Source organism: Anser anser (genome assembly GCF_964211835.1).
Source record: "Anser anser genome assembly, chromosome: 2".
In the NCBI taxonomy this organism is placed as follows: Eukaryota; Metazoa; Chordata; class Aves; order Anseriformes; family Anatidae; genus Anser; species Anser anser.
Window position 1 is genome coordinate 75,007,530 of NC_139721.1, and position 22,644 is coordinate 75,030,173.

At 38.1% G+C, this 22,644-nt stretch overlaps 1 protein-coding gene across 3 annotated transcripts in view; it reads left to right on the plus strand.

Annotated features, from left to right (window-relative positions):
• MTRR (5-methyltetrahydrofolate-homocysteine methyltransferase reductase) overlaps positions 1-22,644 on the plus strand; it is a 25,571-nt gene extending 2,927 nt beyond the window's left edge. For all 3 annotated transcript variants that reach the window (XM_083827176.1, XM_083827177.1, XM_083827178.1), the window contains exons 4-16: positions 2,219-2,372; positions 2,852-2,969; positions 3,973-4,345; positions 6,059-6,181; positions 7,053-7,206; positions 10,962-11,050; positions 12,665-12,845; positions 14,071-14,113; positions 16,115-16,301; positions 18,391-18,509; positions 19,892-19,984; positions 20,080-20,259; positions 21,211-22,644. In XM_083827176.1, the coding sequence (XP_083683302.1) occupies positions 2,219-2,372; positions 2,852-2,969; positions 3,973-4,345; positions 6,059-6,181; positions 7,053-7,206; positions 10,962-11,050; positions 12,665-12,845; positions 14,071-14,113; positions 16,115-16,301; positions 18,391-18,509; positions 19,892-19,984; positions 20,080-20,259; positions 21,211-21,355 (1,959 nt within the window). In that variant the 3' untranslated portion in view covers positions 21,356-22,644. The remainder of the gene's footprint in view (positions 1-2,218; positions 2,373-2,851; positions 2,970-3,972; positions 4,346-6,058; positions 6,182-7,052; positions 7,207-10,961; positions 11,051-12,664; positions 12,846-14,070; positions 14,114-16,114; positions 16,302-18,390; positions 18,510-19,891; positions 19,985-20,079; positions 20,260-21,210) is intronic.

Sequence of the window (22,644 nt, forward strand, 5' to 3'; positions counted from 1 at the left end):
GACCTTTTCTTGGGTCTTGTTGAGTTATTTCGCATATGGGCTCACTCCATTTCATGCTGGATATGCTCCAGATATGTTCTAGAAAAATAAAAAGCTTGGCTGGAGCAAGGAAGTGGCTTTTTATTGTTGAGACTTATACTCCTGTTATTCAGGAGTATAGGTCTGAAAGTGTTAGTGTCTGTAACTGAAAGCACTGTGGACTCTTAATTCCTTTCATAAAGTAGGTCCTCAAAAAACTTAAAAAGGCAAACAAACAGAACTTGACAGCCAGGTATTTCAAATAAGGTAAGCGGAAATATCACCTAAAAGATTTTTTTTTCATGCATTGGAAAATTTGAGAAGCTTATAAAAATATTTTTGTTCCATTTTAGCAAGTTTCTTTCTTGGGGACAGACTTTGTTTTGTAGCTGGACATCTGCTTTTGAATGAATGTTTTCCGAGTATGTAGCAAAGTCTTACAAGGAGACTTAACACTGCGTTAAGGGAACGCTGCAGCAGGGAATGTGAAGATTCTTCTTATATTCTTCCATTTCATTTCTTCTGTATTTGACAGCTTCGGAGATTAGTTTCAGGAAGGCAGCAGACAGAGTATTTCTAGCCCTGTTAGTGGCCTGCACTTGAATAAATCTAGTTTGTCAAATTTGGCAAGACAACTCAGAGCGGGGAGTTATTGATGGGGTATAAAGATGCACTGAATTGAGACTGTGAGAATTAAGCACTGAAGAAAAAAATCTACAGCTTTACAGATTTCATTGCTTAAGCTTTTCCTTTGTCTTCACTGTAAATAAAGAGAACTTACAGAAGTGTAGGTGTAACTAGAGAAGGGAAGGCAGGATGACAGTTTACATGAGCAAGTACTTGCTTGAGTTGTGTGACCTCTTGTGAATTCCTCTGAGTAGGTTAGACCTGACAGCTTACTCCACAACCTTCATAGTTCAAAGAGGTGTGTGTGTGCATGAGGTCGGGAAGTGAGATGCTTCTGTTTTGTCCATACTAGTCAGTTAGAAGGCTCGGCCCTTCTTTATGCATTTCTTGGGTATTTCTCTTAAACTCTTCACGTTTGCTAAGGAGAACGTAGTGGAGCAAGCAAGAATTTAATGAATTAATCATAACTCTGTTCTAATACACCAGCTTTTTCTTTTGAAGCTTTTATCTTTTTTTTTTTTTTATGGGACACAATTTTATGTAACATTTTTGTGATACCATTAGGCCCTTGCATTTTGTACTTGAAGAATTTACTTTTATTTGTTAATGCAATAGTCACCTGTGGCAGTGCACTGAAGTTCTTGTACTTACTAAATTAGCTGTGAAAGCTCTGCAAATCCAAGTTACTGGAAGCTCAGGAATTAGTGGGTACTTGGAGTTTGCTTGAACTTGTAAAAGACAAAACTGTTTTGGAATGTCCCTGGACCGCAACTCACTGAAGTCTGGCAGAGTACTTGAGAAATGTCCTTGCATGCTTATTCATGCTTCCTCTTCTGCTTCTCTAGACTCCTGCTGTTGGACACTACCACAGGCAGGATGCTGTTTGAGGTGGCAATTTAAGTTGCTCCTTGCAACTGTTCCTAGGCTCTTCAGGAAAGTTGTGGAAAACAATAACAACAGCAAAACCACTTGATAATGTGTTTCTTTGTGTACCTAACCTTTCTGGATTTCAGATGTAAAGGGTAACCTCCACATGCCTTGAGAAGGAGATAAAATTAAAGTGATTTATTAAGTGAAGTGTTTAGAATAAAACTCAAACCCTGAAGTTTTGAAATTCAGTCCTGACACTGCCTGGAACAATTAAATAGTATTTCTTGCAGTCTTTGTGTATATTTTCTCATATTTCTACTGTATTATTGGAATGCTGGGAGTGAGTTTAAACTGAAACCAACATGGAGTAGTTGGAGGAGGTCGGGTCGCTTCTTATGGCAAAGGGCAGGCTAAGGAGTAACCTAATGGTTCACATGCTTTCTAGTAGTCAGACTACCATTTTTCTTCTGTTCATGTGGTTCTGTACCTTAGATTAATAAACAAAGTTACAAACAAGATTACAGTTTGCATCCACAAAAGAACTTGTAATTACGTGAAAGCGTTTCTGTGGTTTAATACAGGTAAAATGAGATTAAATGCTTTTCTATGTACCTTTGGGAAAAGGAAAAGAGGAAAATAATATGCAAGGCCACAAATACGTATCAAATGGTGCCTTATAATTTGCTTGTTCTGTTCATTGTAGTATAACTTGGAAGGAGAAAAGGATCCTGTAGTTATTGTTATTTCCACTACTGGTACTGGAGACCCACCAGACACTGCCCGCAAGTTCGTTAAGAAAATTCAGGATAAGAACTTGCCACCTGATCATTTCGCACACCTCCAGTATGGATTGTTAGGTGATGTAGTGTTTTGTATATTATTGCATATAACATACATACATAACACGTACATAAATATAATTTCTTTTGATAATTCACATACAGCTTATCAGCTTCACTCTAATTATTTCAGCTCCTTGCATTTTCCTGTAAGAATGGTCAGTGGTTTTTTTTAAGCCCCTGTCTAAAGCGGCATTATTCTGAAGTGTTAAATTTTTAAAGCAAAGTATTGTCGAGTAAATTCTACTTCTTAGATTTGTGAAGGAAGCACGACTTTTTCAACAGTGCTTTGGGACAAACACAGATTTTCTTTCTTTTCTTTCTTTTCTGTTTAAGTCATAAAAGTGTCGTCATTACATGCGTTTAGATATATCAGGTTATCCTGCTTGCCTGCAAGAAAATCTTGTATTTTAATTTTAGATCTTTATTAGGTCTTTGTCTGTGTAGCCTGTGTGGCTGGCTGACTGACATGATTTCTCTTTCCTTGTATTTGCTAGGGCTGGGAGATTCAGAGTACACGTTCTTTTGTAATGGTGGAAAGACAGTAGACCGACGACTTCAAGAACTTGGTGCCCAGCACTTCTACGATACGGGATTAGCAGATGATTGTGTAGGGTAAGAACTGAATGAGTTTTGCATCTTGGATAAACAAAATCCATAATTAGATATGATTTTTGCTAAATGCTTTGAACTCTTGAAATCAACTGAGTCTGATAACTCAGTGCTTCCTAGGCATGATTCCTAACTGAACCTATGCTATTACAGTCTTAATTGCAGTTAAATGGAACTGCATTTTTAAAGTCTGAGCAAGCGTCTGTAATGCCTGTAAAAATGGATGGCATTCAGCAGTTTTAGAAATTAAGTAATTTGGAATAAATAGAGGCTTTTTAAAATTTTGTCCAAGATTACTGAAGTAAATAAAAGTAGTTCCATAGCATGTGTGCATTTTTTAATGTTTTCTTCATTTTGCGTAAAACAGCCTTTTCTTGTAAAGGAATTATATAAGGTTTTTAAATTAACCATAGAAGAATAATGTAAAAGAACAACTCCCTTTCTATTCTGTTATTCTTTCTGGCCAGTAGGCTGCACTCTTGGCTTGCTTATTTTGAAGTACAGATTATAATAGTTCTGTTCATGATGACACAAGACAATTGAACACAAACGTTGCCATAATCGTAAAACTTTTATCTTGTGTTCTAAAATAGTAAAAAATGGAACGTTATATTGTAAGATACTGATGTTGCTGTTACACAGTGAAAAGTTTCAGGTTTTGCTGTTATCCTTTCTGTCATGAAGTTCAGCATTAGAAAATAAAAATGAGAAACTGGAAAGTGAGCCTCTTATATACTGCAGACTCCATAAATTTACATAGCATTAATAATTAAATGCAAATACTTGATTTAACAAGTTGTTCTAATAACAGCTGCAAATATATATAAAAAAGAAAATAAATGGTGTATTTTTTTCTTTAACTTTTTTGCTCTCTTCATCATTTATAAATTAACAGTCCAGAAAGTCACAATGAGACCATTCCTCTTTACCCTCTTTCTCTCTCCCCTTCTCTCTCTCTCTCTCTCTCTGTTTTCTTTTTCTCTTTTTTCTTCTCTTTCCTCCCCAGGTTAGAACTAGTGGTTGATCCTTGGATTGATGGACTTTGGCTTGCCCTCAAGAAAGTGTTTCTATTGCAGAAAGAGAAAGAAGGCATGAGCAACGATGTTAGTGCTACTTCTAGCGCTCTCTCTGCAGCCGCACTCGTTGGGCATGAACTAAACTTAAGCCCAGAAATACAGAACTTGAAACTAGAAGATGAGGGAGATGCAAGTTCCGATGTTTCATCGCAGAAACCAGTTGACATCAATCTTCTGGCTTCAGCTAGAGATACAGAACCTTCACTTGTTCACTCTGTCCCTCCCATCTCTCAGGCTGCTCTTAATATCCCTGTCTTGCCACAACAATATATAGAGGTGCAGTTTCAGGACACCCAAGGTGAGGTAAGGAATTTTGAAGTTTGAATGGTGAAAATCTCTTGTCCTGGCAGGATAATGAGCTCAAAAGAACAAGAGGATACATATCTACAGGAAATACATCCCTGAACACGGGAATTTTATTAATTGTAAGTGAAAAGTCCATTTATATGGTAAGAATGTAGTCCTTAACCATATGAGTTAAGGAAACTGATGTTAAAGTATAGAATCGTAGAATATCCTGAGTTGGAAGGGACCCACAGGGATCATCAAGTCCAACTCCTGGCTCTACACAGGACCACCTGAAAATCCAACCATATGTCTGAGAGCGTTGTCCAAACGCTTCTTGAACTCCATCAGACTCGGTGCTGTGACCACTGCCCTGTGGGGCCTGTCCCAGTGCCCGACCACCCTCTGGGTGCAGAACCTTTCCCTAACCCCCAGCCTGACCCTCCCCTGTCCCAGCTCCATGCCATTCCCTCGGGTCCTGTCGCTGTCCCCAGAGAGCAGAGCTCAGCGCCTGACCCTCTGCTTCCCTTGCGAGGGAGCTGCAGGCCACTGTGAGGCCTCCCCTCAGTCTGCTGTAAGCTGAAGTATAATTTAACTAAATAATAATTTGATAAAGGAATGGCACTGCAGTGCCGGGAATGGAAGAATTAAAATCATCAGTATTCAATTCATTTGTTATAAATAAATAATCCATCATGTTCAGACAGTGAAAATGTCTTCCTGTGGAAAGGAGTATAGTACAACCTCAGTTCAATTTTTTAGTATTTGCAGAATGCCATGAGAGGGTGTAAAATTCTTCCAAAATACCGCTGCATTTTTAGTAACTTAAACTTGTCCATATGTGATCATAATTTTGCTCTTGCAAACGCAGTGTGCACTGCAGATCAAAAGTCAGTGTGCTTTCATTATGAAACCATGTAGAACCAAGTCCTGCTGTACAAAGAAAAGAATTAGCATAAGCTAGTGATCATTTCCAGTTGGTAAATTTAGTGTTCAGAATGAACTGGAAAGTGTGACTCAAACTTTTCTGATTGCTTGCCAAAGGACAGATGTTTTGGTTATCTCCTCAAGGGAGCGGTGAAGGCTGGCTGCCATGTAAGGGACGGGGAGACAGTAGCTGAGCGTGGTAACAGCCAAGAGGGCAGGGGCCCTGTTCCCCAGCACTCAAGCAATGCCAGCCAAGCGATGGCAGCTGGGATCAGCCAAAAGTGCAGATTATCAGGCAAGTCTGTGGGAATGAGGCAGATCTGAAGCTGAGCTGTTGAGTTAAACGATCCAAATTACTGAAATGAAGATTTGTGATTTAGAGGTTCCCTTTGAGTACAGACTAACGCTCAGGTTGAAAGCGGTGCTAACAGTGCTTAAAAAGAGGGGCTGGTCACTAACCCATAAAATGAAATTGGCTGTTTTTAAGACGGCTTGATAAAGGAAACGACTAACTTCATTTTATAATAGCTTAGGCCCATTGGGCTGTTAAAGCTTATGGACCTTCTAATAGTTGAATATATGCCTTGTACTACTTAGATACGATTTTTAAAAATGTAGAACAAAACACTCTATGTGTGTGTATAGATACAGAAGATGCGTGTTTTTCCTCCTCATTGTCTTGAATTGTTTTCTAAGATTGTTTCAAAAAAAAAAAGTGCCAACAGTAATTCCTGTATATTATACTAAGCCGTTTTTCAGCTACTTTGCATTTTTTAATGTAAGTTTTTACGTCCCCTTTTTCAGAATCCACATCCATCCTCACTGATTTCAGAGGGAACAACCTTCAAAGTGCCAGTTACAAAAGCAGTCCAGCTCACTAGAGAAGATGCGATAAAAACTGCATTGCTTTTAGAACTCAATATTGCAGTAAGTTAGTGGTGGATTTTTTCTTTTATAAGTGGGCAAAAATGTAGGGTAAAGAGCATGTGTGTTATGGATAATAACTGGGGGAAAAAGATTTGATGGCTTAAAAAGAAAAAAAGAATTCCCTCTAGAACAGGGTGATGTCAGCTTAGGCTGACATCAAAAGCCTTATTTGTTCACTGAAAGACATGGCTCCAAAGAAGCCAGAACTTTACGGAAGTTGTACATTCAATACCATATCCATGGAATAACCATGGATGTGGTATTGAATTAAATATGCAACCTACAAAATACTCAGAAACTCTGTATAGTAAACCGTGGTTATTCCTTCTGGTAGGTAATCTACACAAGTAGTAATTTGACTAGTATAAGCAAGATGTAAGAATCCTTAGTTCATTATCTTGGAGCTTTTGAGATCTGCTTCATCCTCTAGAATTCATTTGTTCTGACTTCTTAACATAGTACTTAAACCGTTAACTTCTGTTACCCTAGATGTATTCTGTGTAAGGACTTTATTTCTCTGTTCTTCTCAAACCAGAAAACAAAGTACATCGGTAGTTAATGATGTGGGCTGATTGTATAACACCTCCTGTTAATGAGTAATTTTTCTGTTTAGACTGCTCAGTGGCTTTTATTAAAGTGTGTACAAATATTTTAACCAGACGAGGAAAAGTTTTTCTAATCAGTAGTTAAAGCAGCAAGGAAAACATGAGTATTAGTTTCTGATATCATCCAGAAAGAGTCCTAGCGCAGAGCAAAAAAAAACATACCTCATGCGACTGTGATAGCAGGAAGATTGCTGTTAGGCATAGGGATGCTGTTGTCTTTGGTTTATCCTGCAATTTTGTGGTAATGATTTCATATTTTTAAACAGAATACAGCCTTTGACTACCAACCTGGAGATGCTTTCTGTGTAATATGTCCCAACAATGTCAGTGAGGTGGAAGAACTTCTTCACGTCTTGGGACTTTCTCAAAGAGGAGAGTGCTTTGTTTGTGTAAACGTTAAGCAGGACACTAAAAAGAAAGGTAAGGTGTGATGCACTGGTCATGATCGAGTGTTCCTTTGTGTGTTAGTAGTAGTTGGTATGCATATTTCTCAACATTTTTCAGTTCAGTACTGGAACGCAGCTGTCATTTTGTAGAGGCATTTCAGAAGTCAGAGATATGTTGGCAAGAGAGGACACAAAATGCTGCTGCTTGTTTTTACTGCAGATGAGTTAACTTACGAATGGGAACTTTAGTCTGCTGTTGGGGTTCCTCTGTGCGCCTTCATGTTTGTGGAGGTAAACCTTTAAGCATATAACCTAACATTTCTAAGTAAAATTTCTCCTTGTACAGCACTTCACATTCGTCTGCCTTACATCCTGGGAGGGCTGCACTCTCAGAGCAGAAGATTTAGTGCTGCTGCAAGGTGCCTTTTAAGGGGCTTGTTGCCCTATGTGTATCCGTTTTATGGAGTCTTTATGGTCTCACTCAGAAAGGGTAGCTACAGGTTCAAGGTATGCCCATGTACTGCCAACGGGACCTGGCAGAATTCCTATCCTCTTGCCGCGCAGTTGGTGTCGTAATGGTGCTGCTGAGTTGTGCCTTCAGTTCTGCAGGATGGGGTAGGGTTCGATGTTACTCTAGTCCATGGGTAAGTCGGTTCCCACTGAAAGATTTCCTGGATCATTGAGAGCTGCACAAATTGTCCTTTAAGTGTGAGATGTAAATGCCCCCTGTTTCTGGCCTTGGTCAGTAACACAGTTGTTAATGAGGTGGGTTTATATGGCAGTCCAAGTCATACCATTTCCATCCACTGTCCCCACGTAAGGCTTGTTACAGTGTAGAGGGTGCATGAAAGCTCTGGTGGTTGCAGAGGTTAGGTTTCTTGCTCCAGTAACTGACCTCTGGGGGTCGCCAGTTGGGTTTGGTGCAGTGTAAGCTGCTGGTCCCTGTGCTGGGGATGAGCCCAGTGTCTGCAGAGACAATCTGGCTGTTATCCAGCCTCTTGGTGCTGGTTCCCCTCCCCCTGCATCCTACCTATTGGGGAGCCTGTTTGCACTTGTTCCTTTGCAGCAGACGCCCCTTCCAAAACAAAAAGAGTTCCAGGAAAGTACCAGCTTTTTAACAGAGATCTTCCTTCAGATCAGGGCTGCTCTTGTGCACCCTCAATCTCTAGACAGGGTCACCTAGTCCAGGGCCCCCAGACAGCTTGCCACAGGCAAGCAGCAAGAGGTCGGGTGTGGTGGAGGGATTCCTCAGGTATTCTGTTTGCATTATTTACACTTTCAAAGAGTCAAGTACAGCTTCAAATGAAACAGTTGGAGGAGGCAGGGGAGGGCTGAAAGCATCAGATCTCCATAGGAAGGTGGGCTTGAAATTTGGTCCCTCCCGAAAGCTAATTTTTCAGAACAAATTGGAGCCTTGCTACCTGGCTGCATAAAACTTGAATCTCTGTAAGTTGAGGACATGTTCAAAGTGATTCTTCTTCACTAGGTACAAAGACGTGCTCTTTCCTGTCTGCCCACAGTAGCTCCCTTTCTTTGCAATCATTGATGTTGCAGGAAGGGTGTAAAGCTGTCCGACCAGGGCATTTTGAGTTCATGAGCGTCAGAGCACTTTGTGTGTGGAACAGAGGCTGTGTAGCCAAGTGAACATAGCTTCACTTCCTGATTTCCCTTGTATAACAAGATCTAACTGTCCTTCCTTGGCAAGATTGAGAAACGCCAGTAAAATAATGGTTTTAAATATTGAATATGAGTGGTCTCATCCTAAATGTCAATAATCCAGGTGCTTGCATCTCTGAGTGCTTAATACAGCACAAGTCAGGAAAAAAGATGAAACTAAGACAATTTATTACCCTTTTTCGCCATGTCTTGTATTTGTATGTAAAATGTCATGGCTGTTTATGAATCTTAATAAATAGTAATGGAAAGGAAGATCACAGCACTGCATTGTAGAACAAAGAATCAAAGTTCTTGGTTCTGCTCTCGAGTCTTCTGGGTGACCCCAAGCAAGCCATGCTGACTTTTTACATGTCTTGTATACCAGGCCAGAATCACATCTGTCATCTTTGTTGGCAAAAAGGCAGTTGCTCCACTAAGGAACTTAATCCAATTGCTTCAACTCTACTTAAACTAGCAGTTCAGCCAAATTACTGTCAGATGCAGAGTTTTTATTCAGGAAAAGTCATCATGGAACAAGCTCCCCAGTCATCCCTAGAAAGGGGAGAAACAGAGGGGGAGGAGTTTGAACAGCAAACAAAGCTATTTTGATCTAGCAAGTTGCTGCTGATCCACTGGCCTCCAGTCATAGATTAGACACAATTATGAACTAAGTTTAGTACTAAGCCCAAATTTGTTTCTTTGGAGCTGTGCTGGTGGGCAGAGACTCATTAAGTTAACTCTAACATCATTACTTGCTCTTGCATATCCCTACCAAAGGCTTAAGCAGTGTAACACAGCTTCACAATTCCTGGCAATATTCCAGAGTCGCTTTCCTTCTGAGATGGTTGTCCCTTCAACTGTTTTCACTTTACTGAGGAATTTGCAGTCAATGTTACGGCTGTGGATCCTCTAAATGAAGATAGCTGAAAAGCCTGGGAGAAGTGAGGAGTATAGACAGAGGGACCGTGCATCAGATGCATTTGCAAGACTTACCAGGAACTCCACTGAATTCTGTTCTTACAACCTCTTTGTTCAGCCTGTGAATTCTCTGATGAAGTATGTGAGATTAAGTGAGGGGACAAAACAGAGAAATTATCTAGCAGTCTGGCACATAGTCTGTTGGGCAAATACTGCTTTCCCATAGTTGTCTTTCTTTGTACGTATGAGCATCCTTGGAAGAGGATTAAGTACTTAATTTTGAAATGCTGTCAGCATCTTCAAGAAAAAGTTCATATAAATGTGAAAACGGATGCTTCTTTCGTGCATTTTGTCAATCCTCTTACTGTCTAAAAGTAAATTTTGTTCTTTTTAGCAAGAGTTCAGTCAAGTAATGCTGATACAAAAACATAATTTAGCAAGGGTATATGGATATATTCGTAGACCAAATTTTATTAAAGGACTCTTGAAAACAGAAAAGTACAGTAAGAATGAGTAACTAGAACTTGAAGCCAAGAAACAATATCAAGAGAAATCCCAACATGCAAGTGGGGTCTGTAATTAAACAATTTGGGACTTGCAGAGCTTGTTAATAAGTTTTGTCAAGTAAGTGATCTTATATTGCTTTTGGGGTTAGCTTAGAATGGGGAGTAGCTGCTTTAGCATGGCACGTCACAAGGCTGAGCCTGGCTGGACCCATGAAGAGGTAGCCAAATGCTGCCTCTGGACCCTGGCTGACTCCATGAAGAGGTAGCCAAATACTCCTTTGGTTAGATCATTAGAAAACATCAGCATGTTCTGATTTTTCAGGAGTGTTTATTCATGGAGGGGGAAAAAATGTAGATGATCCTTTTCCTTGTAAGCATTCGTCAGCATTTCTCCAAGATGAAAAGTGGCAGAAAGGCCTTGAGTGGCCTAGCCAAAAATATATATATATATATATATATTTGAACACTCATGTATTACACTTTTCTGCTTGTTTCCTGCTTTCTTGATAACTTCTTTTTGTCTTTTCTTTGGAAAACCATCTTAATGTTTAGTTTATAATTGCCACAAATCAGTTGGGCTCAATCATACAGAATTGAATGAAGCTTAGGTATATGGTATTTCCTGAAGGAACAAGAGTTCTGTGATGCTATTTTTGGATGCTAATAGATGTAGTTTTGTGTTTGTTTTTTTTCCTACCCCCTAAACTAGGAGCAGCTCGTCCACAACACATCCCTGAAAGGAGCACTCTGAAATTCATTCTAACCTGGTGTCTGGAAATAAGAGCAATTCCCAAAAAGGTGTGTGTTTGTTTTCCCTTTTGAAGGGAAATCCATAGTAAATCTACGCTGTGTGGCTTCTTGAAGTTCTGTCCTTGCTTTGTGTGTAATTACTGTGTTTTTGGTGAATAAGGATTGTCAGCTTGCATGCTGCTATCTTGTTCCAAGAAATTTTGCTCTTAGTGCTTTATTGGGCAAACTATGAGATACCAAAATCCCCGTTACCATTCTGTATTCATAAGTAATCTGGAATTAAATAGAAAAGTGCTAGATATTTGGTTCCAGATACCTGGAAGGCTGACAGAACCTGGCTGTAGGCATTGAAATCATTCCTTCTAATTAGAGAGGACCCATGTCTGTCCTGTTTGGTCACCGGACACATGTTGCTCTATACAAGCATCACGTAATGCCTTCAAAATATTTTAAAGCTTTTCCTGAGCATTTCAGTAACTGGCAGAATTCAAAGAAAGATTTTTGGTTGCGTATTCTCAAAATGTGTGTTTATTATTTCTCTTGCATTTTGTGCCTGGAAAAAAATCAGAAGCTTGCAACTAGAAATGCATGGGTATTTCTGGTATTGTCAAAACACGTTTTAAAGATAAATTTGTGTGAAGCATGAAGTTACAGTTGTGTCGGTTGGATCTGTGAAGGAAGTCAGTTTTTGGAAGGACTTCTCACTCAAGCGAATTTCACAGTAGGATCCAGCATATGTCATTATTAGGCAATATACTGTAGAAGAGAATCATTCAATTGAGACAACCTTTTCAGTACTACATGTAACTGTTTTTGAATCTTTTTCTCAATAATAAGAGTAGGCAGAGGGTGCTGTCTGGGGAGTATCACCCAAGCATATAATCTATCTGCATTGTTTCCTGTTCAAAATAGAGTGTCCTGTAGCTCCATAACCAAAACTATTTTCTGGAATCTGGTGTTTGGGCAAACTCCAATTACTTTTCCAGTATTTTTTTGTGTAGAGTAAGTCCTCTGATTGCACTGGGTATTTTGGATCACTTACCTTTTAAGCACTGTGTCTATTTCCACCTTGCCTTTTGGAAAACAAACAAAACAAACCCTGGAACTACTTGTGTCTGATTTTTGCTTTATATTGCAAGCTGTACTTAATTTTCCCTTAAGAAAAGCTTGCACTACCATTAAATAGGTATAAAGTACAGAATAAAACACCGCAGTGACATTTACATGACTCATAAATACCGTACTTTATTTACAGTAATACTGCTTCTAAGAATTTGTATTACTCCCTTCCCAGCTTCTGTAACTTGGCAAATGGTGCTTTGTCTTGGATTAATTTGTGTTATGGGGCTGTTACTGAAGTGCAAATACATAAATAAAGTCTTTCATAAGTTTGGGATTTATCTGGAAATGCCTTTTAACTGTCTCTTCCCTCAGTCAGGCAAAGTAGGATTTTTTTGACCTGCTAGCTTGCCCCAGACACTGAGGGATGGGGAGGAGGGTTGTAAAAGTCATGATAGGTGAAAGTGTACATTGGAAAATAATTTGTATTATTCATTAGCCTACAGGCTGACTGCTTCCTATCCCCAGGCAACACAGGCTTTTCCCAGGTTTGTCCAACGGGACTATGTTTTTTACCCTCCACTCTTATTTTATTCACTCCAGGCATTTTTGCGAGCCCTTGTAGAGTGCACCAGTAATGCAGGAGAAAAACGGAGGCTTCAGGAGCTTTGCAGCAGACAAGGAAACGCTGATTATAACCGTTTTATTAGAGAGTCGAATGTTTGCTTGCTGGATTTACTTCATGCTTTTCCAAGCTGCAAGCCTTCACTTAACCTGTTAATTGGTAAGTGGCTGATTTAGACTTAATTGTATTTAGTTCATTCTGAAAATGCATCAAACTAAGTGTTCGGTTTCTCAGGATGGAGGGTGACTGTTCAGTTACCACTATAGAAATATTGTGGCATCCACAGCGATCAAACTAAAACTATTGTTGGGGACAAAACTCTGTTCTCCAGTGGTAGTCTGTGGTCTTCATTCTGCACTTTAGTCACATACCTGTGCTTCAAATGACTCTGGGTTGCTCCTGTGCATAAAAATAAGCATAAGGTGCTTGCAGAATTAGTGTCTGTAAGAAGTAATTCATCAACTGGTTACAATTCAAAAAGCCATGTTCTTACAACTCCTGATATCCCTGCCTTCGTGTTCTTTTCTTGTGTTTTCATCTGTTAAAATAGAAAGTTTTTTCCAGTACATTTGTGTTTATGTTACGCACAACAAACTTGCAAAGTTCCTTGTATAAAACATGGAAGGAATGAGCCTTGAAATGTAGCCATCTCAAGTGCATCTGAAAATACTGACAGTTACTTTCCAGATTAAAAACCAGAATTTCTTATTGTTTCATTATATGAAACAAAACAATTGCTTTTTATGGCCTTGTGATCGTGTTCTTCATTACTCCCTCTTAGTAAATTGTAGGGATTTATAAAATAAGTAAATACAAGCTCTGCTCCACTCTATACGAATACGTGAATTTTCACACTGAAAGCAAAAACACTTACAAACTACAACTTTTTTTTTTTTTTTAGCTGTGATTTCAAAAAGTTACATAGGTGTTCATAGGAGTTTGAAGTTAAACTGCCACGTCTGCTTCTAGGACATTTGTATAGCAGAAACTTTCAATAAACTAATTCCTATTCTCAGAACTTTTCAGCTCCATAAACCACACTCAGATGAAAGGCAGGGAAAATTAATCTTGAAGCTTCACCTTCCCCACTAACTACTGGCATCTCTTCTGTGTACCTTTAGAGTTGTTTTTAAATAACCAATAACCCCATAAAGTAACTGTTATGGGCTTATTTATCGTATCTCTGACATGTTCCACAAAGTCTAAAAATATTCCTAACAGGGTTCAGGTCCTAATACCTTATTTATGAGAAAGAAATACTCAGTGTTAATAGAGTAAACTTACAGTATGCTTGTTACCCGTTGTAGTGTAAACACTCAAATGATATTTTGATTTTCACTGGAGTGAATCAATAAATGATAATTTATTTTCTTTAATTTTTCAGAACATCTTCCTAAATTGCAAGCCAGATTCTATTCAGTTTCAAGGTAATGACGTGTTCAAGTTGTATCTTTTTTGTAATTTGTGTGCTTTTTTCTTAAGTGTGTACACTATGATCTTCTAGAGAGCAAACTCTAAATTGTTTTTGTAAGGCCATTTTGCTTAGAATATGTGATTTACCACTTACTCTTGAATTCGTCTGTATCATCTTGAAATCTGAAGTCCTGATGCTCCATTTTCTCACCCTTTTCTCCCTGTTGTGGTTTTAACGCACCGGCAGCTCAGCACCACACAGCCACTTTCTCACTCTCACCAGGTGGGGTGGGAGAGAGAATCGGAAAGGTAAAAGTACAAGAAATCCTGGGTTGAGAGATAATGATAGTTCACCAGGTAAAGCAGAAAACACATGTGCAAGCAAAGCAAACCAAGGAATTTGTTTGCTACTTCCCATCGGCAGGCCACTTCCCATCATTCAGCCACTTCCAGGAGAGCAGGGCTCATTGGGCGTAACAGTTTCTTGAGAAGAAAAATGCCGTCATTCCAAATTCTTCCTCCTTTACCCTAACTTTGCTGAGCATGACCCCACGCAATACCGGACATCCCTGGGCCAGCTGTCCTGGTTGTGTCCCCTCCCAGCTCCTGGGGCACCCCCAGCCTCCTCGCTGGCAGGGCAGCACCAGGAGCTGGAAAGGCCTTGGCTCTGTGTGAGCTCTGCTCTGCAACAGCTAAAACATCAGTGTGTTACCACCACTATTTTCATCAAGAATCCAAAACACAGCATTGGGTGAGCCTCTGTGGAGAAAATTAATTCTATCCCGGCCAAAACCTTGACACTCCCACATTGTGAAGACAAGTGGGCAAACACATAAAACTCCCTGGGGCCAAAACTGATTCTGCATGTCTGTGTTCATTTGGCTGAGGAAGTCAGAGTGCCTTCAGCTCTGCCTTCAGTTTTTGAAAGGGGTGTGTAGCTAACCTTGAGTGAAGAAGTTTGATACTGTCTTCACCATATACTTCAGTCCTCTCCTAGAGGATTGATTTTTTTTTTTTGATGTACCTGGTCATCAGTGAAATGTATTTAATGTAACTTCTGAGCAAAGCAGAGTAGTCACTGATGGGCTAGATGAGTCTTGGCCCATGAAGTATGTGGCTTTTCTACTTCTTCAGTGGGGCTATAGAGCCTTATTCACTGCCAGGACCTGACAGTGTGTGGAGTGTAGTTTTTCTTTGGATATTAGAGTCCAGCTGTTTTTCTTTAACACAGTTGCTGCACATCTCTCCAGAGGGCCAGCCTTCCTTAACTTTGGATGTTTGCATTATTATTTTCTTGAGGCTTACGATCTCAGATGCTTCTTTGCCTAGCTCCCTCTTCCTCACAGGAATCCCTCTGGCTTCCTAAGAAATTACACTAGGAGGCAGTTCCTGCCCGGTGTTTTTTTCATTCCCAATTAGCCTATGACAATACTGACTTTATTTCACAGTAAGGGAAAAAGAACACAGTAACATGAGCAGTGCTTCAGATCTTCTGCAAGACCATCCAGTGAAAGCAGTAGATCTAAAGAAGAAAGAGAATAGAAAGATAAAATCTGAGGGAAAAAGTGATTATGTCCTGGTTACCAAAATCAAACAAACAACACAACCCCACAACCAATCAAAAAACACCACCATCACCAAAAACCAACCAAACAAAAACCACCAAAACAACAACAACAACACAACCAATCAAAAAACACCACCACCAAAACACAGGTCTTGACTATTTCAAACAATGCTGTTTTGAGTGTCTGGTAAGAGGTTGGTAGATTTCTCAAGAGCAAGCTCACGTGTGTAAATCTTACAGAGAGCAATTCTGATTGAATCCTGTAGGCATTGGCCTTTGAGTCCAACCCTAAGAAAATTTCTAACTGCGTATAAATATTACATAGGTAACAACATATCTTGATTTTGGTAATGTGGTTTGAGTTGAAAATGGACCTGCTGTAAGATAGCAGAGCTATTTCAGGTCATTAAGTTTAATATTATTTTTTTTAATATTTGCTTCTTTACAGTTCAAACTTGTATCAGCCAGGAAAACTGTCCTTTGTGTTTAATATTGTGGAGTTTCCTGCCTGTCCCGCTAGACCAGTCTCACGGAAAGGAGTATGTACAGGCTGGCTTGCCGAGTTAGTTGCACCTCTACTGCACCCCAATAAAAACACCCTGTATACGAAAGGAGGAAGCCCTCCAACTGAAGAGGTATGAATGTAAAGTCTAAATTCCCGTAACTGTTATATTTGTGCATTTTTTGAAGCAACTGCAGGTTTCATTGTTACAGATTGTTGAAATGCAGATGTTTACAGATCGTTGTACTGCAGATGTTTTGGCAGGAGTAGTATGCGTGTTCATTTTGTAGTAGGTTAGGACACGAGGGAAGGGCTTAAAGCTTCATCGGGGGAGTTCAGGAAAAAAGGTTCACGAGCTAACATGAAAAAGCTGTTGGCTGAGAAGGTGGTCAAGCCTTGGAACAAACAACCCAGTGAAGTGGTCACAGCTCCAAGCCTGTTGGTGTTCAAGAAAGAGTTGGACAATGCTCTTAGGCATTGGGTTTACCTCTTAGGTTGCCCTTTGCAGAGTCACAAGTTGGACTTGTTAATACTCATAGGTCCCTTCCAACCAAAGATATGTCATACTGTATATCGCAAAATATATTTTATATAGTATTGCATATAACCTGACAAAAGAACTGTTGATATTCTAATATATATTTGATTAAGAAAAATGGAAACAGGCATATAACTTGGTTACAAGGAAACTGTGCTGATAATAGAAAGTCTTGGTCTGACAAAATGTAATGAAAACCCATGTAAGTTATTTTTAATTTTTAAAAAGTAACTTGGGAAAAACCGATTAATATGTGCATGATGCATCTTATTCCAGTATTCACATCTCTGTTTATTTAAAGTATAGTCGATTTGCAATGTTAAAGCTCAAACATGGGGAAGAGGTGGACTGAAAAAAAAAAAAAACACCACCAACAAAAAAAAGGATTGTTACAAATTGAGTCTGAATAAAATTCAGAACTATTTGAATCTGCTGTGCAAGCCAGAATTCAAAATAGATAAATGTTCAGCAATACACATAGATTGCAAAAATATATGGAATAGCAATACAAAATGGATAAGTGCAAAAATAGATTAATTTATTTCACAGAACAAGTGTGTATACCAGTTGAATTATTCTTTTTAAGGAATGACAAATTTGGAATTCTTAATAGGAAAGATAGTCTGTTAACTCAAGAGTGGTTTGAAATAGTAAGTATTACAGAAATAGAAGCATCATCCCCCCACCAAGAATTAAACTATTTTATTTTAATCATCATCAAACAGAAAAATCAGTCTTTTTTAACATTATAGTGGATTTAATGATAAGAAGGGGAGTAGTGCTAAATCACTCAGGTTTACAGAACAAAGTTTAAATACCTTGGTCTAGTGTTTAACTCCTTAAACTTGAAAGGGAATTCAAACTGTTTCCTAATTAATATGCAAAATAAATCGGATTCTTGCTTATGATTTTAATGGGTGAAGCTCTGCTATTTCTGCTGATGATTCCTAAATGGTCTTCTAAAGAGTTAAGAATGGTCATCTTCCATTCTGTATACAGTAAGAGAACAGGGCATGGATCTTGTGAAAATTATAACATCTTCCTTTCTGACACACATCTGGTGATCAGAATTAGAGTCTACCAGTGGAATGATATAAACCATTTTCCAAGGTCTTTGAGCAGTTGTTGGACTCCCCTCACCTGTTTGACCTTTTGGAGTTCCTGTGAAATTTTTGTGAAAATTAAGAAAGCAAGCTTGGTATCGGTAGACTTCAATTCACTATAAACAAATCCACACCTCTGCTTTAATGTCCCCAGTGGGTTTTTTTTTGTTTAAAAAAGAAAAAAAAGAAAAAAAGAAAAAAAATGAGTTGCCGGTAACAGTTAGCAGTAAACTAGCCTAGCTTCCTTTCGTGTACCATCATCACACTTCCCATGAATCCTAGAAATTCACCAAACTTATGATGCAGTCTGCTTTCATATTCAGAAGCCCATGTTTGTTTGGCTTTGCCCCGTTTTTATCCAGATTGATTGATAGATCTGTAAATAGGGCATGCTTTTCAGAAGCTCAAGTGAAATTGTTTTCCACGTCTGTTTGGGATTAAAATTAACCTCTGAAGTTCAGGATTTGGAAGGGTGTCTGTACACACATACCACATAAACATTCTGAAGGTTCTAAAGATGTCATGATATTTTCACTTCTTAAGAATACTCTTCAATTGTATTTTGTCTGATTTCATTTTAGATATCTATTTTTGCTCGTCCAAACAATACTTTCCACTTACCTTCAGACCCTTCTGTCCCTTTTGTGATGGTTGGTCCAGGAACAGGAATTGCGCCATTTATTGGTTTCCTGCAACATAGGTATGTACCAAATTTTTAAATGAAAAACAACCTTTCTATGTTGAAAACAATACAGCCTCAGGTTTCTGAGTAGAAAAATTAATCTATTTTTAATCTTTTTTTTTTTTCTTTTGGAAAAAAATGTTGTGGGGCTTTTTTTTTTCCTCCCCTCTTCTTTGTTAAACCAGAAAGGGCAAATCACAAATGTTTTTATGAGCTGTTGTTTACAACTTTGTCCTTTTTTCTCTTTGTGATGCGTAAGGAACTCTGTACAAGGCAAAAAAGGTAACAAAACCAAACATAACAAACAAAAATAAACATTTAGTGGATGTTACGACAAGGGACACTGCTCTGGTTTTTGCTCATCTTCTGACAGCATTCTTTGCTTTCATCCCCCCAACTACAGCAGTGTAATTTTGTAAGGCAACAAGAAGCTTGTTCAAAGAGTTACAGGTACATTCAGAAGAAACAGGAAGAATTGAATATTTGGGTGGTAATGTAAGCTTTATAGGTAACCAGCACATCATTTCTGTGCGACTTATTCATGCTAGCAAGATAATGGAATTTCTTGCATCCTGTAATAATTATTTTTAACCTGCTCTGGGAGAAAGGTGGTATTTTGACATGATACTGCTGACTCCATGTATCTGCTTTAACCAAATCATTATGTACAGTCCTTTATACTACTAAATATTAACTTAATTTTATCCCCCAGGTATTTTTATCTCTGAGATTTATTTTGTTTTGTATTTTAAAGAATCCATAGCATTTCGTAAGCATTTAATCAATGCTAAATAAAACATCTCTCAAAGTATAACTAGAAAGCTGCAGCTAAAACCCCTGTAAAGTAATATCTTCAGCATTATTTCAAGAAAATACAGTAACTTTTCTGATGGTATAGTGGTAAATAGATTGTTATTCATGGACTCTTGGAGGTTTCTACAGCAAAATGAAAAGCATGCTAAAAATGGTTTGTGCTGAGCTTTCCCTGGGTATTTTTACAGTGCTTCTAATGAGGGTTAAGGGGTAGCAATCTCCTTATTCAGCAGTCAGAAGTGTTTTGTGAGATGTTCAGAAGTGCCAGTCTTTACTATTCCCGTATGAAACTGTGACCAAAAAAAAAAAAAAAAAACCAAAAAAAACCACCAAAACCTTTGAATTTAATTGATTTTGAGTTGGGCCAAAAGTGAGTACTCAAGAAAATCAGAGAAGAAAGGTTTCACTGTTACTTACCTTAAGCCATTTCACATTAATAGGCCTCTGGACAGGCAGAAAAGCACTACTGTAAGTGAGAATAAGGTTACAGGAATTTAGTTTCTGCTCTTGATAAAACAACATTGGGTTTACATACAGTCAACACACTTTTTTTTTTTAATTGTATTTTGTTTCTTTTGGCTGTTTAGGCAAAAGCTGAGGGAAGAACATGCAGACTGGCATTTTGGAGACACATGGCTGTTCTTTGGTTGTCGGCATCATGATAGAGACTATTTGTTCAAGCAAGTTCACTATTTAATGTTTCCTGTGTTAAATGTGTATTCATGGGGGGATGCTTATCTCAGGGCCATTACTAACACTTTTTATTGCCTTTCAGAGATGAGCTCAGATGTTTTCTTGAAAGTGGGACATTAACTCATCTTAAGGTTTGTTTCTCAAGAGACTCTTCAACTGCAGAAGGAGCCCCGCCTAAGTATGTGCAAGATGTCCTTAGGCTTTATGCTAAGGAAGTTGCCAGAGTCCTGCTGAAAGATAGCGGTTACTTCTATGTATGTGGGTGAGTAGAGTGGAGATGGACTGTGTCAGAAAGAGAACAGTTTGAGGCTTTAGAAAGACTTTGAGCTGTGTGAAAGACAGGATCAATGTGATGCTGAAACAGCCTTTCTGGAATGCCAGAATTTAGTCCATTATGTCCATTTATATAATACAGTTATGAAATAGTTTGTAGCTATGCAGTTCTTCTGCTTGTTTCAGTCACCTGTTACTTTTCATTTAGTATTCAAATAAGCTGTAGGATTCAAATTAATATATTGTGTTTGAAAAAAATGGGATACTTGAATGCATGAGATGATACATTGGACAGCTGTGACATAGCAGAAACCTCTGCTGCATTCTAGGCTTGGATGGGCCAGGATGCTACCTGAATGTAGAAATTAAGATTTTTCATTACGGACTCCAAAATTCTGTTGCCTTTATGAAGTACCCCAATAGTAATATATTTTACAGTGGGAAGCCTTATTTGTAGAGGCTAACTTACCTGGAGGTTTCAGGATTTTTTTAGGAGGTTTGTTGGTATATGGTCAGCTGTTTGAACATTGAACTTTATGTCAGTATTGTCTCCTGCTGAAATAAATGTCTATTATTTGTATTAAAAATAGCATTATTAATAAGTGAGGTTTCTGTGTATGTTGAAACCATATGGGGATATAATATCATACTTCAGCAGGTCCAGTTCTCCCTAAAAGAAAATAATTATTCTGTGACAGCCTAACTGGCGGTGCAAGATTTTTGATGTGTATTACCATGCACTGAAAATCTTTTAACATTTGTTTGAGAGAATCCTTTGTTCTTGTCAATGCTCATCTATGTGAAGACTTAGCGAATGTCTTGCCATACCATATACATTTTTTTTGTTTGTGTTTAATATCTTTTCCAATATTATCCTGCCTCTGAAGCTGTTGATAAAAGGAAAAATACAGTATTATGCATTTTACTCTTTTATTTCCAGGGATAAGAAGCACATGGCTGATGGTGTAAGTGATGCTGTAGTAGACATTTTAAGCATGGAGATGGAAGTTGACAAATTGGAAGCAATGAAAATGCTGGCCATGCTTCGAGAAACAAAACGGTATTTGCAGGATGTTTGGAGCTAAATATTTAGCTTTTCTTATGCCCTTATAGCACAAAAGATTTTGTGTTTTACTTTCATATTTATGCTTTTGACTAGAAGTTACTGTCAAAAGTGCTGTTGTCACACACATTTTAACTTTCTCTGTTGATCTTTCATACAGGAAACCTTTTAAAGGACAGCAAACCAATCTGTCTTCTGAAGTGTATTGTTTTTAGTAACGTTGCATAATAGATTGTATCAGTGCCTTGATTCTCTGACTACTGCTTTCATATAGAAAGTAAGAACTCTTGCACTTGTACAAGTATAATTGTACGTTTACATTAGGTCATGTATATTTTTTACTACAACGTATAAATAAGCTACAGAGTAAATGCACAGTAATCTGTGCATCATCAAATACATTACTGACTTGCTAGGATTTATTTGAATATTTTTTAAGACTCTTTTTCTTCCACACACGCACACATGTATACACGTGAGTATACATACATACATATGTGTATACCTATGTATTTCTTTTTTTGCTTGTTCAAAAATGATAGGAATAAAGGTCCAGAATATTGCACACAAACTTGCTGCAGAATTTCAACTCTTGTATTTTTTAATACTTAGATTTTTTCATTGCATCATTCATATATCTCGGTTTTGCTACACTCAATGCTAATCCTTATTAGATTTTCGTGCATTTGAAGTTATTTTCATTCCTGTCTCTAAAATGTTTGTTGTGTGATTTTTTTTAATTTTATTTAAAAATCAGCAGTTGGGTTGAATGTGATTGCTGGAGAAAATACTGCTTAGTAAATACTTTTTTAGATTTCTAAAGTAATATTTTTTTAAGTTGCACACACGCAATGAAATACTATGTTTTTAAAGCAGTTACCCACACTTAAGAGAATCCACTTCAGAAATCAAATTGTTGAAAGTAAGTTGTTGAAATATCCAGTCTTCTTCCAAACAAGGGCTGTTTGGAGTGCGAATAGTTGGAAGAGTTAAAAGTACAAGTTATTTATACTTCTCTTCAGATCTCTCCTCTCTTTCCTTTTCTTTTTCTAATCACGTCGTCATCTCGGTTCTGCGTCATACTTAGATCTTTGAAGATAAATACAAGGTATGAGAGAATGTTTTAGACACATTGTTATGTATTTCCTTGGGAGAACTCTCGTTTTGTTTGGCCTTAATGCATAATCAGAACCACATGACTTATTCCAAGGCTTGTATTTGCCTACTGATTTTTTGTTAATTTGTAGGTAATTCAAGAAATGTTTATGGAAAAATTATGATCAGAATAAAATCATGTTTTTAAACAATAAA